This window comes from Fragaria vesca, linkage group LG6 (assembly GCF_000184155.1).
Source record: "Fragaria vesca subsp. vesca linkage group LG6, FraVesHawaii_1.0, whole genome shotgun sequence".
Lineage (NCBI taxonomy): Eukaryota > Viridiplantae > Streptophyta > Magnoliopsida > Rosales > Rosaceae > Fragaria > Fragaria vesca.
Window position 1 is genome coordinate 7,625,494 of NC_020496.1, and position 11,240 is coordinate 7,636,733.

The 11,240-nt window shown below is 36.5% G+C and overlaps 4 protein-coding genes across 4 annotated transcripts in view; 2 read left to right on the forward strand and 2 right to left on the reverse strand.

Annotated features, from left to right (window-relative positions):
* The window catches only part of LOC101306442 (LIMR family protein At5g01460-like), a 4,177-nt gene extending 3,346 nt beyond the window's left edge, over window positions 1-831 (forward strand). The window contains exons 12-14 of the mRNA XM_004302493.1: window positions 15-125; window positions 221-287; window positions 382-831. Coding sequence (XP_004302541.1) covers window positions 15-125; window positions 221-287; window positions 382-429 — 226 coding nt within the window. The 3' untranslated portion in view covers window positions 430-831. The remainder of the gene's footprint in view (window positions 1-14; window positions 126-220; window positions 288-381) is intronic.
* A 158-nt stretch (window positions 832-989) lies between these two features.
* On the reverse strand, window positions 990-3,443 carry LOC101297649 (GDSL esterase/lipase CPRD49-like). The gene is made up of 5 exons (XM_004302546.1): window positions 3,278-3,443; window positions 1,800-1,877; window positions 1,507-1,724; window positions 1,258-1,407; window positions 990-1,171 (listed from the first exon to the last, which is right to left on the reverse strand). The coding sequence occupies exons 1-5, from the start codon at window positions 3,386-3,388 to the stop codon at window positions 1,000-1,002; spliced, it is 729 nt and encodes a 242-aa protein (XP_004302594.1). The 5' UTR covers window positions 3,389-3,443; the 3' UTR covers window positions 990-999.
* A 303-nt stretch (window positions 3,444-3,746) lies between these two features.
* Window positions 3,747-6,406, reverse strand: LOC101295347 (GDSL esterase/lipase CPRD49-like). Its single transcript, XM_004302538.1, has 5 exons — window positions 6,188-6,406; window positions 4,857-4,934; window positions 4,505-4,722; window positions 4,258-4,407; window positions 3,747-4,167 (listed from the first exon to the last, which is right to left on the reverse strand). The coding sequence occupies exons 1-5, from the start codon at window positions 6,296-6,298 to the stop codon at window positions 3,942-3,944; spliced, it is 783 nt and encodes a 260-aa protein (XP_004302586.1). The 5' UTR covers window positions 6,299-6,406; the 3' UTR covers window positions 3,747-3,941.
* Window positions 6,407-7,035: 629 nt separating this feature from the next.
* Window positions 7,036-9,853, forward strand: LOC101294771 (protein-lysine methyltransferase METTL21B-like). Its single transcript, XM_004302536.1, has 7 exons — window positions 7,036-7,112; window positions 7,201-7,262; window positions 7,910-8,043; window positions 8,654-8,799; window positions 9,253-9,324; window positions 9,407-9,511; window positions 9,596-9,853. Exons 1-7 carry the CDS (start codon window positions 7,055-7,057, stop codon window positions 9,784-9,786), a joined length of 768 nt encoding a protein of 255 aa, XP_004302584.1. The 5' UTR covers window positions 7,036-7,054; the 3' UTR covers window positions 9,787-9,853.
* The last annotated feature ends 1,387 nt before the right edge of the window (window positions 9,854-11,240 follow it).

The following is an 11,240-nucleotide window of genomic DNA, read 5'->3' on the forward strand; positions in this document are numbered from 1 at the left end:
ATCTGCTGTTTCAGTGTGATTCAGTTCTGCTCCACAGCATTTGCTTACTATGCTCAAGCAACTGCAGCACAAGAAATTTTTGGTCACACTTTGGAATCTCTTCGGGGAATTAGATATTTGTACAAGTGAGTTACTTCTTCTTTTTCAGTTTATCTTCTCTTTCTAATTAGGCATGTGTCTTATACTGATTTGATTATACATTTTGATAATTGCATTCCAGGTACAATGTGTTCCAAATTGGATTTATAATCCTGGCAGGGTTGACCTTTGTGTACTATGCTGCTTTCGTACGTTCACAAACTTGATTCTATCTCAGGATAATTCTCCTTTTCTATATATGCCTCTGAGTAACCCATTTCTTGTTTGCTTTAACAATTTCAGGGATGGAGAAGAAAAAAACCTAGTGGCAGGTTCCAACTGTCCTCATGAGTTATGTTTTGCCGAGAACACAACAGCATCCACCCAGCTGGAGCTGTTGGAATTCTCAGTTTCGCTTCTCTTTTCAGATTGGTTTTCACATGCGGATGTGTATTGTCTAATTTTGATCGATGTTGAATGCGCTTTGGTGGAGTAGGCTGATATCATCCGAGTTCACAAGTTGCATTGGATTAGAGCACGGGAAGTAACATGTTCATTGTGGTTGTTGTTTCCCCTCTGTATGTATTATTCCTTTATTTGACTTTTGTTTTATACATTGGCTTGGGGCTTGTAATCGCATTATCCTTTGCACATGGAAAAAACGGAATCTGTAGACTTACCCTTGATGTAATATAACCACTGAGAACAAAATGTTAAATGATCAGTCACTTGTTTCATGTACTTGTAGACAGACATGCTTTATAATAGGTAACAGATTTTGTTTCTGAGAGCAAGTACTGAGTTACTGTCTGCTTTTATTGATTTTCCATCAGGGTGAGTACAATGTTACTAGCATACAAACTTCAAAGCTTAAGCTAATCCTATTTCCAAGAGTTTAGCTAACTCTGTTGTGTAAGACATTCAAAGTTGTTTTTTTGTATCAACCCGAGTGGGAGCATAAGGTGAATACTCTTCAAATTCGGTTGGCAATGAGTTCCATTGCAGGCTGGGTTCCCAGTCTGCTTCTTCAAGGACCTTCAGTATCTCCTCCGCCACGATCTTGCTCCCCTCCGATGAAAAATGGATACCATCCCTGAACCAAGTTATTGAGAGTCAAGAAAATATTGCACAATTACAAAGAAACGATACAAGTGGAACAGAAGCTGCATTTCAACTCACGTAAAGCACATAGTCGACCAGTCCTTTCTTTTCTGCATTGAAGTAAAAAGATCAACAGCCTTGATATCCATATCTCTGCAAAGCTCTACACAAGCATCTGAATACATTTGGCACAGCTTGTTTGTTCGACTATTCTCCCTCATGATGCCACTGGTTTAGATTTTTTGACATGAATAAAGAGCTTAGAAGTTAGAAGTTAGAACTATGAAGAATGAAAACAAAGAAACTCAAATCACCAATCATTAGCACCTAAACGCTTTTCGCATTTGCTCCTCGTTGACAGGAGGAGCAGTCAGAAAGATAAAGCGGGTTTTCTCCGATAGGTTCTTCAGATGTGTAGCAATCTTTCTCATGTTCTCTACATACTCAGGAAGAGGTACATGAGGGCTTAAGCCTAGTGGATCGGGGAGCATTGAATCATTACCACCAAAATAGACTATCACCAAGGATGGCTGAATACTTGCATCCTAAGGTGACAAATGAATTACAAAACATCAGCATCTAGAAGAAATAGAAAAGCTTTAGGGTACTAAATGGAATACCTTTGGGAACACTTGCTCTAAAACCTGCAGACCTTGCCTTGAATTCCAACCAGCATAGCCACGCACAACTATATCCGCCTGAGAAAAGATCTACTAAGATAAGTGATGCCGATAACATGAAAGTTTAAGTGGGACTTGAAAATGTAGTAGAGTGACTCTCATCTAATCCCTTACACTAACCAAAAGAGGGAGGGACAAAGAGTTTGAGCCAACAGACATATTGACAGAGTGGGGAAATATTAGCATCAAAAGTGTTTCCAAGATGATAAAAAAAAAGGGTACAAATCTAAGACAGGGATCCGGGAGGTGAAATATAAATTGTTGAAGGGTGCTGTAGATATGTATGGTGATCTTTTACCAATAGTGTTGAACAAGAAGAGAATGAAAATTACGAGCGTCTTTAACAAGTCAAACCTTGCATACACTTTGTTCTTAAGTAGAATCTTACACATAATGTTCTTTTCAACAAAGAGACATATGAGCTTACCATCTGGCTTTTCTAATCTATGGTACTATGTAATCTACTAGCACAGAACAAAGTTCTCTCAGATGAATCCAAATTCTTTAATTTGTTCTTTACCGCTTGTTGGATAGATTTAGAATAAGGTATAGAAGTATCAAAAAGTCTCAATATTAAAACCTAGATCGTAGCTTACAATATTCACTCTGTCTTGCTTCTATGTTTGGTGTAATAAGCATAAAATCAGATTCCGACTTTCAGACTGTGTTCTCCCCAAATTCCAATATAACTTCGTCATCTCGAAGACTAGTAACTATTAACTTCAAAGGCTTAAGCTTAAAATCGCAAAAAAAATGACCAATAATGAATGCTAACTTTCTCCATAGTGGAAACATAAGTAAATAGAAGGTGAGAATTGCAAAGGGAGGAAGAAATAACCTGTTTAACGGACAAAAAAGGCTTAAACTGAATGTACAAATGTATATATCAAAGTTATAGTTTGAATAACAGAACTAATACTATTATCATTTTCATTGATCATTTTCACTATATACAGGAGCATAAGCAAAACTCAGCAACATTTTCGGTGGCTAGAATTCTACAAATATGGCCACAAAATTAAGAGAATTATTAACCATAAAAAGGGATTTTCAGCTGGTTGTGCAATGAGTGGGCTATAATTGGCCAAAAGAGATAACAAGATCATGCATGTAAAATCAACAATCTATGACTAACGTTGAGACAGATTGATCAGCAAACATGGAGTAATGGAACCCACCACAAAAATTAGATTGATCAGCATACATGTAGTTACGTATGAAGTATGAACTCTATGAACATCTCATAGAGTTCACAAAAACAGAAGTATTTATCATAATTATTGATCATAACAAATTCCATATCATATATAGCTAGCCGATTTTTTCGATAGACGCCCAAGGAGAAGTTGGGGAAATTGATCAAACAGTTGGTAGCAATCAATCAACTTGAAGAACTAAGAACCAAGAAAGTAGTATACCTTCCGAGAATATAAGTCAGCAAGAATGGCACCCCAACCTCCATTGCTGAAACTGAACTGGACGATGGACGAACCAAACAGCACAAACTGCGGTCTTATTGGTCCGACCATCTCTTCTTCTGCCTAACAGAGTCCAGGCTCTATTTATCTTTCTGACTCTAGCTAACTAGCTGATATATACTGGATATTTTTGTTTCTTGCAGTACTGACAAGCTAAGTTAGAATAAACTAACCTATCAGCAAAGCTAGGCTTAGCTAACATATAAGGTAACCATCTTGTGGTAACTGGTAAGGTTGGTTTTTACAGTTCCTTGTTAATTTAATTTAATTATTGAAGAAGGTTGCTCAAGTCCATATTGGATATATATTCTGTGAAAGTGGTTATGTTAATTGTTACCAACACTATATAATCCATTTTCAATTTAGGTGCATATGAATGACTACACAATATCGAACTTCACTGACATTTCAATGGTAAATACACAGACGTTTCCAATTATGAGATATAAACTTAAAAAGTGAAGCAACTAGTTAAGTTGTTCACAACCAGTGAAGCAACTATTTAAGTTGTTCACAACCAATCGGAGAAGGGATATATGAGTTTCATTTGGTGAGAGATGTTACCAAGCACATACACAAGCTTTGGAAATGCACGGTCTAACTCTTAATTCCTATTGCTTATTCCCCACTGCATGAGTCTAGCAACGCCATCATCAGAGACATTCATAGTCTTTCCATCAGTACCGACGGGATCATAAGGGGAATCCTCTCCGAACTCTGTTGCCAATGAGTTCCACTGCAGGCTTGGTTCCCAGTCCGCCTCTTTTAGAACTTTCAGTATCTCCTCCGCCACAATCTTGCTTCCCTCAGATGAAAGATGGATTCCATCACTGGACCAAGATTATGATACATTGACTTAAAAACCATGGATCAACATTCAGCTAGTGGAAACATGAGGTACTCTATGAAATCGAACTTACGTAAAGCAAGTAGTTTCCCAGTCCTTTCTCTTCTGAATTGAAGTACAGAGATCAACAGCCTTGATATCCATCTCCCTGCAAAGCTCTAAACAAGCATCTGAATATATTTTGCATAGCTTGTTTGTTCGATTCAGCTCCCCAATTATGCCACTGGTTCCGATTTTGAAAATGAACAAGGGGAAAAAGGGTCTTAGAACTCTGAAGAAGGAAAGGATATAACCAAACAGAATATTTTTATCACAAGTACCTCAACTGCTCACGAATATGTTCCTCGTTGACAGGAGGAGCAGAGAGAAAGATGATGCGAGTTTTCTCCGAAAGGCTTTGTAAATGAGTAGCAATCTTTCTCATATTTTCTATATATTCAGGAAGAGGAACATGAGGGCCTAAGCCTAGTGGATTAGGGCGCATGGAATCATTACCACCAAAATAGACCATCACCAATGATGGCTGAATAGTTGCATCCTATGTTAACACAGTTACACAAAATCAGCAACAAACCACACATAATAAAAAGAAGCATTTCCTACTCAACTTCCAGTCACTAATTACATGGTATGAAGTTCCTGAACCAGTCTTGATCAGTAAGTACAGAATACCTTTGGAAAAACTTGTTCTAAAACCTGTACAGCACGCCTCGAGTTCCAACCAGCGTATCCTCGAACAAGTATATCAGCCTATGCACACAAAATGCAATTTACATAAAACCTTACACGACAAGTAATCGAAAAAAAACATATAGTCGACAGCAATATCATGCTAGAGGCTATAGCTAGGTTAGTCAAAAGAAGGAGCACAAAGGGTTCGGTGTTGGTACTACACCCCAGAAAGTACGTTTTCAAAAGAGATAGAAGATACTAAACAGTAAAAAACTCAGTACCCGTGGGCCGTGGTAAGTAGATCCTTGAGGGTAGAGTAAGATTTGAATAGGGGAGGAAGTAGTTGTATACTAGTCCTTTTTTAGCATGTAACTAACACATGCAACATTTCAAACAAATCAGATAACGACTCAAATCTTGCGCACACATGTTTTTCTCAGAATGTTACATAAGCAATGTTCCTTTTAACAAAGAGACAAACGAGCCTTACTAGGTGGCTCATCCGACAGAAACAGAATCAAAGCATCCACTACTCAGCAGAAGATTAAACTACTTGCAGAGAGAAACACCCAGATGCAACTTTTCATCTAAAGTCATTGAGCCTATTTTTCTTAATTTAGTTATTTAGTGCTTGTTGGGTTGTAGTAGAATCAAACCAAACAAGTATGCTGTGATTTGTGTCCGGCCCCATTAAAAAAAATTCTCCCAACAGTGGTGGTCCATTAGCTTTCTCTATTATAATTTAGATGTTAGCTACATTCCCATGCTCTTATACAGGTTTAATGACTTTAATCTAACGGTTAATTAGGGATAACTTGTTACAAAAGAATTAATCCAGACTCAAGTGCTTCATGTCCAAATCCAATCTAGCTACCTGACTTTGGAAAGAAGAACAACCGGTCCCCAAAACTTAAAGAGACAGAGTCTTAACCAAGAGAAGAGATCCAAAGAGATAACAAGATGCATGCAAGATAAGATCGAAGAGCATATATATGCATCAAATAAAGTTGAAACTTGAAAGAGATTGATCAAGGAACATATAACCCACCACATAGAAATTATGGTAATCACCGTATCCATGACCCCCTGTATGAACTATGAACTAACAACATGATTTTCATTTTCTCATCAGAAAATAACACATAAAATCCAATAAAAAAAACAGAAGGAATAACATCCATTGATGATCAAGAATTCCCAATAGAACCAGTTCCTCCATGGAAGACAAGAAATCAACAAGAGTCGAGGATGGTGATCAACCATGCATGAGGTTTATTAAGTTTCTTTAAGTGATATGATTAAGAAGAAGTAAGGAAGACAGAAACCAGTACCTTACGAGAATACAAGTCTGCAAGAATGGCACCCCAGCCTCCATTGCTGAAACTGTACTGAACGATGGAGGAGCCAAACAGCACAAACTGAGGTCTTGAAGGTCCCACCATCTCTATTCTCTGTCTATCTCTCTAAACCAGACTACGTACAGAGCTCTCTCTTTCTCTCTCTGGTTACTGATCTGGAGGTGTTACTGGCATGGATTCTCTGTTTGGTTCAGTTTCTGATGAGGCAGGGACTAACGTGATATATAGTCCTTTCTCGTTCGTAACGGTCAAGGACTGGGGCAGGTTTGTGTTTAAATTCTTTCACACTTTACGACTAGAGCAACATCGTACACGTTCTACGTCTCGTTTGGTGCCGAGACAGAAAAAATTGAGTAAAACCCTTTGCCTTTTTAGATGCTCAAGAAATAAATAATTTTTTCTTCTACAACACGGATGCCACACAATTTTATTTAGTATTGAAGGTAGATTTGGAAAACACATCATAAAAGAGATCAACATCAATTGAATTAAAAGAGAGATCTGAAATAAATTCTCCTTGATCAAAAAAAAAAAAAAGAGAGATCTGAAACATGATTGTGCCTGAAATGCCTCAAATCCCTCTTCCATCACTTCGCAGTAGGTCATTGCGAAGTGATAGGTCATTATTTCCCTGGACTTTTCTCCAATTATAACCGTAAACAAATTTAGAAAGAAAACTTAATTCAAAAAAATGAAAAAAACTACATGGGCTGCTCTTCTGGTGGGCTTTATGGGCCATCATCGCCTGAAACAAACACTGGTCTGTCTCCATCGTTAACTAAGTAAGCAATTCTTTCCGGCTAGGTTTGATTTCTGAGCAGAAGAACAAGAAAGACGACAATGGACATAGCTCTCTTTTCCCCATCTTCGCTTTTTGCAAACGACGATGACTCTTCCGGTGGTGTATACGCTCTCTCTTTCTCAAACCAACTCCCAAATTTACTGAAACTTTTACTCACTGGGTGTTGTACTGTTGTTATTTTCAGGTGAGGAAACCACAGAGACCCAGCAAAGCTTCGTAGAGAGGAAGCATCAGTTTCCTGGAATGGTAAAAATCTATTCTTTTATCACAGGTGCAATACCCAGAAACGTAATTTTGACTTTCATGGGTTCTGACTGTTCTTTTGTTAACCTGTGTATCAGTCTTCATAATATCACCTTAAGTTTTGGGCTTTAATGCTTGAATGTGTGAGTTTTAGTTTTAGTTTACATTTTCTATGGCTGGTGAGAAGTAAGCTGTTTAGGAGTGACAAAGTACATTTGAAGTTTGGTAGTGACAGAATGTAGAAGTTGTGCAATGAAATTTGCAAACTTGTTTAGAGCTTATATGTTGGATTCTTGTTTAGAAACAACCTTTGACTTCATACTGATCTGGTGTTTTATGGGAAAAATCAAATATGTATGCTGGCTTGTGTGTATTCAAGTATTCAACTCTGAGAAATTGGATACTTAGTGGTGCATGTATTTGAGGAGTAGCAGCAGCTCCTCTAATAGAGTTATTTTGACCTTTGATAAAAGCTGTGAAACTCCCCGTGTTTCTTTTGCTCTTACTGAGTCTTTCTTAGAAGATTGTGAGTTGTGGCACTTAACATTCTGTATTTGATTTCTAATTTGCCCGGTCTTTGTAATTCCTTGGATTCTAGAGTTTAAATTCTTAAATTGTCGAAACAAGTATTTGAATCTTGTTGGTTGCAGGAGTTGATGGTTCGAGAATTTTCATTTCATCAGCTGAATGCCAATTTACTTTGGCCTGGAACATTTGCATTTGCGGAATGGTTAGTTCAAAACAGGCCATTGATTGAGGGACGACATTGTATTGAACTGGGCAGGTATTTCTCAATGCTTTGACATCCATTTGTCAGCGGAATCATCCACGCCTGGCTTCGCATGGACAAGAATACTTGAATGCTCTATTTGTTATTTTGTTTTTCACTTATTCTCTCGCTTTGACGTTGGGGCTCCTGAATAAAAAAATAATTATGTGGATACTATCATTTTGAATATAAGGACCTTCCTTATGTTATCTGTAAGATGAAACAGTCCCACTCGAATATCTAGTTACTTTGCTTACCTGCCGGCAGGTAGATTGATTTCTCAGTAGAACCTTTGCAAAGATGTATGCTACAATTTCTCATGAACCCTAGATACAGAGTGTAACATTACTGTTTTCTGTTTTTTTTTACCTCTTTTCTAATTATATGTGCAAATGCTGTGTGGCTTCAAACTGTGATAAAACATGATATGTTGAATTTTATGTTGACTTTACAGTGATAAATTGAATTTTAACTCATAGGTTTTGTTTCAACATCCAGTTTTCTTCATTTTTATTATACCAAATTTACATTTATTCAATTTGTTTGTAAGTAAACTGCTTCAAATAACTTTTGAGATTGATTGTTTGTAAGTTAATTCTGTTGATGATGATTTGATTATTGGCAGTGGTACTGGTGCTTTGGCTATTTTCCTACGAAGATTGTGTAATCTTGACATCACTACATCAGACTATAATGATCAAGAAATTGAAGAGAATATAGCTTACAACTGCAGGGTAAATGGAATTGCACCTGCTCTCCCTCATATAAAGCGTGAGTTTTAACATTTAAACCTTAACTATTTGGGGTTCTGATTGCCTAAACTGAATGTCATTGGATATTCTATCTTGGTTTAAACTTTCATTGTTCTGAACTGTTGGAAAAAGAAATTTCGCATCATAAAGAGGAATTCAAATATATCATCTGCTAAGGTCTTCCAGGACATTCTAATACTGGTTCTGTTTTTTTATTTTTTTATTATTATTATTTTTTTTCATCAGATCTTCCATATATTGCCCCCTTACTCAGTAAATGTGGATCATTATTTATTTGTAGTTTCATTCATACTTCTGTTCATTCATGCATTTTGCTTTGCTTTTATGTTGGGTTCGACTTTGATTCTATGTGAAGAATGTATCGGCATTCTAATTGATTGGCTTTGTTTTCTGAATATTATGGAAGGGATTTTGTTAAATTCATGAACAAATTTTTTTTTTTTTTTCCTAGATACCTGGGGTGACGGCTTCCCCTGTAGTGATCCAGACTGGGACCTGATTATTGCAAGTGATATCTTATTGTGTAAGTTCCGTTCCACCATGATTCAGTTTATTTTTCTCAGAAACAATATGCAAACTTGTTCATTTTTCTTGGTTGCTTGCAGATGTGAAACAGTATCCAAATTTGATTAAAACTCTTTTGTTTCTCCTGAAATCTTACAAGACAAAGGGGAATGAATCACAGCCTCGAGCCAAGGATGAGCCAACTGGTATTACTATGGTGGAAAATTCTATTTGAGTTACATCGTAGATGCGTAAAACTATGCTTATTATTATTTACTTCTTGCTCGCAGGGCAATCTTTCAGTTTACCCCGGCCCTCATTTCTGATGAGTTGGAGACGAAGAATTGGAAAAGAGGACGAATCACTATTCTTTAGGGGTTGTGAGGATGCTGGTCTAGAAGTAATGCATCTGGGATCTCGGGTCTATTGCATCAAACCAAGAGAAACTACTACCGACCGCTACCAAATAGTGAATTCTTAGACGTTAACGTTGTTGATATTTTTGAATGATCTACAATTCACTCGTTTGAATTAGAATCTAACTTTCTGATTTTTTTTTTTTTTTTTTTTTTTTTTTTTTTGAGTAAACTAAAAAGGAATACTAACTGAAAGAACTAGTCGTGAAAAAGGTTTTGTACCGACTGTCTATTGAGCACAACTGTGATTTAGCATGTGTAAAAGATTGTTATTTACAACAAATCTCGGAGAGATGTAGTTTCCGAATGGTTTTACAATAATATCCATGTAATACTTGGATGATAATCCATATCAAAACGATATTCTAGCAGAAACACCCAAACTTTTTATTAATGTTGATTCCCATCAAATCCTCCCCATAAAAATGAAACAATCAAATGCAGGATTGAAGCCAAAAATAGAGGAGATGATGGTGGAAGATTGGAAGTGATTGTAATGGTTAATGACCCAAAAGCCATTATTCTTCTATGCAGGGAAGAATGCCATAATCATTCATCCAAATAATTGCATGGTGGATCACATCAGGAATTTTTCGGAGAGAAGCTGAAGCAATTTCAGAAGAAGGTTAGTTGATCATATCTTTTTTCTTTTTCAGATTTCTTACAGTGCTGTTAGTTTTTAGTTTTATTTTCAAGCAACTTCATCATTTTACGCATCAGAATCGTAGTTAACAGATGTACCAGACATTCTCAAAAAAATAAAAATAAAACAGATGTACCAGAAAACGAGACAACGTATTGCGTCGCGGCATTTTAGTTGGTGGCTTGTCTTTGTCATTTGTACGCTTTTTCTGATCATCTTTCATCAGTTTCAGATGAATTGCAGTTCAATAGGATGGTACTTCTCTGGCATTTCTTATCAAACCCAGTGAAAGTCTCAAAGACATTGCTGATTGCGATATAATAAATAGGAGAGTTATCAGTGTTAGTTAAAATAGGTATCCTAATGCACCTAAAGATTAACAGTAGAATTTTGCCAGTGTTCATTTTTAGGTCTTTCTGCAAATATCATGCAAAAAAAATCAGCCAAATCGAAAATGGTTTGGTCATATAACTTATCTAGAATAAATCGTTCCATAAAACCAAGATATTCTTAATGGTGCATATAATGATCAATATATGTTTGATTTGGCTAATGTTTGACACAGATATGATACTAACTGAAAGATGACCTACACAATAAACATTACAATAATGTATTACTGTACAAATATATTTCCCCTTAATCGAAACTGATTACAAAGCTTACATAATATAGGCTAGTGTGTTTGACATTTACAGAAGGAAATAAGGAATAGTAATGCCTATAATTACAGAATCAAAACTATCCAAAACTATACATAAGTTAGGACTCAATTCTGAATAATGGAGGAAATCACTCTTGTGATTGAATCTGAGATTGAGTGAATCACTCTCTTAATTGAGGCTGTGAATGTGCTCCAATACCCCCCCGCAAACA

Excerpts from the sequence above, each read along its gene's own strand:
- LOC101297649 (XM_004302546.1), bottom strand. The coding sequence starts at position 3,388 with ATGGTCGGACCAATAAGACCGCAGTTTGTGCTGTTTGGTTCGTCCATC. Across the intron at positions 1,408-1,506 it reads CAAATGCGAAAAGCGTTTAG|TGGCATCATGAGGGAGAATA; the intron begins GTGCTAATGATT and ends AATCTAAACCAG. Across the intron at positions 1,172-1,257 it reads TGGTCGACTATGTGCTTTAC|GGATGGTATCCATTTTTCAT; the intron begins GTGAGTTGAAAT and ends AACTTGGTTCAG.
- LOC101295347 (XM_004302538.1), bottom strand. The coding sequence starts at position 6,298 with ATGGTGGGACCTTCAAGACCTCAGTTTGTGCTGTTTGGCTCCTCCATC. Across the intron at positions 4,408-4,504 it reads CATATTCGTGAGCAGTTGAG|TGGCATAATTGGGGAGCTGA; the intron begins GTACTTGTGATA and ends AATCGGAACCAG. Across the intron at positions 4,168-4,257 it reads TGGGAAACTACTTGCTTTAC|TGATGGAATCCATCTTTCAT; the intron begins GTAAGTTCGATT and ends ATCTTGGTCCAG.
- LOC101294771 (XM_004302536.1), top strand. The coding sequence starts at position 7,055 with ATGGACATAGCTCTCTTTTCCCCATCTTCGCTTTTTGCAAACGACGAT. Across the intron at positions 7,263-7,909 it reads AGCATCAGTTTCCTGGAATG|GAGTTGATGGTTCGAGAATT; the intron begins GTAAAAATCTAT and ends TGTTGGTTGCAG. Across the intron at positions 9,512-9,595 it reads AGCCAAGGATGAGCCAACTG|GGCAATCTTTCAGTTTACCC; the intron begins GTATTACTATGG and ends TCTTGCTCGCAG.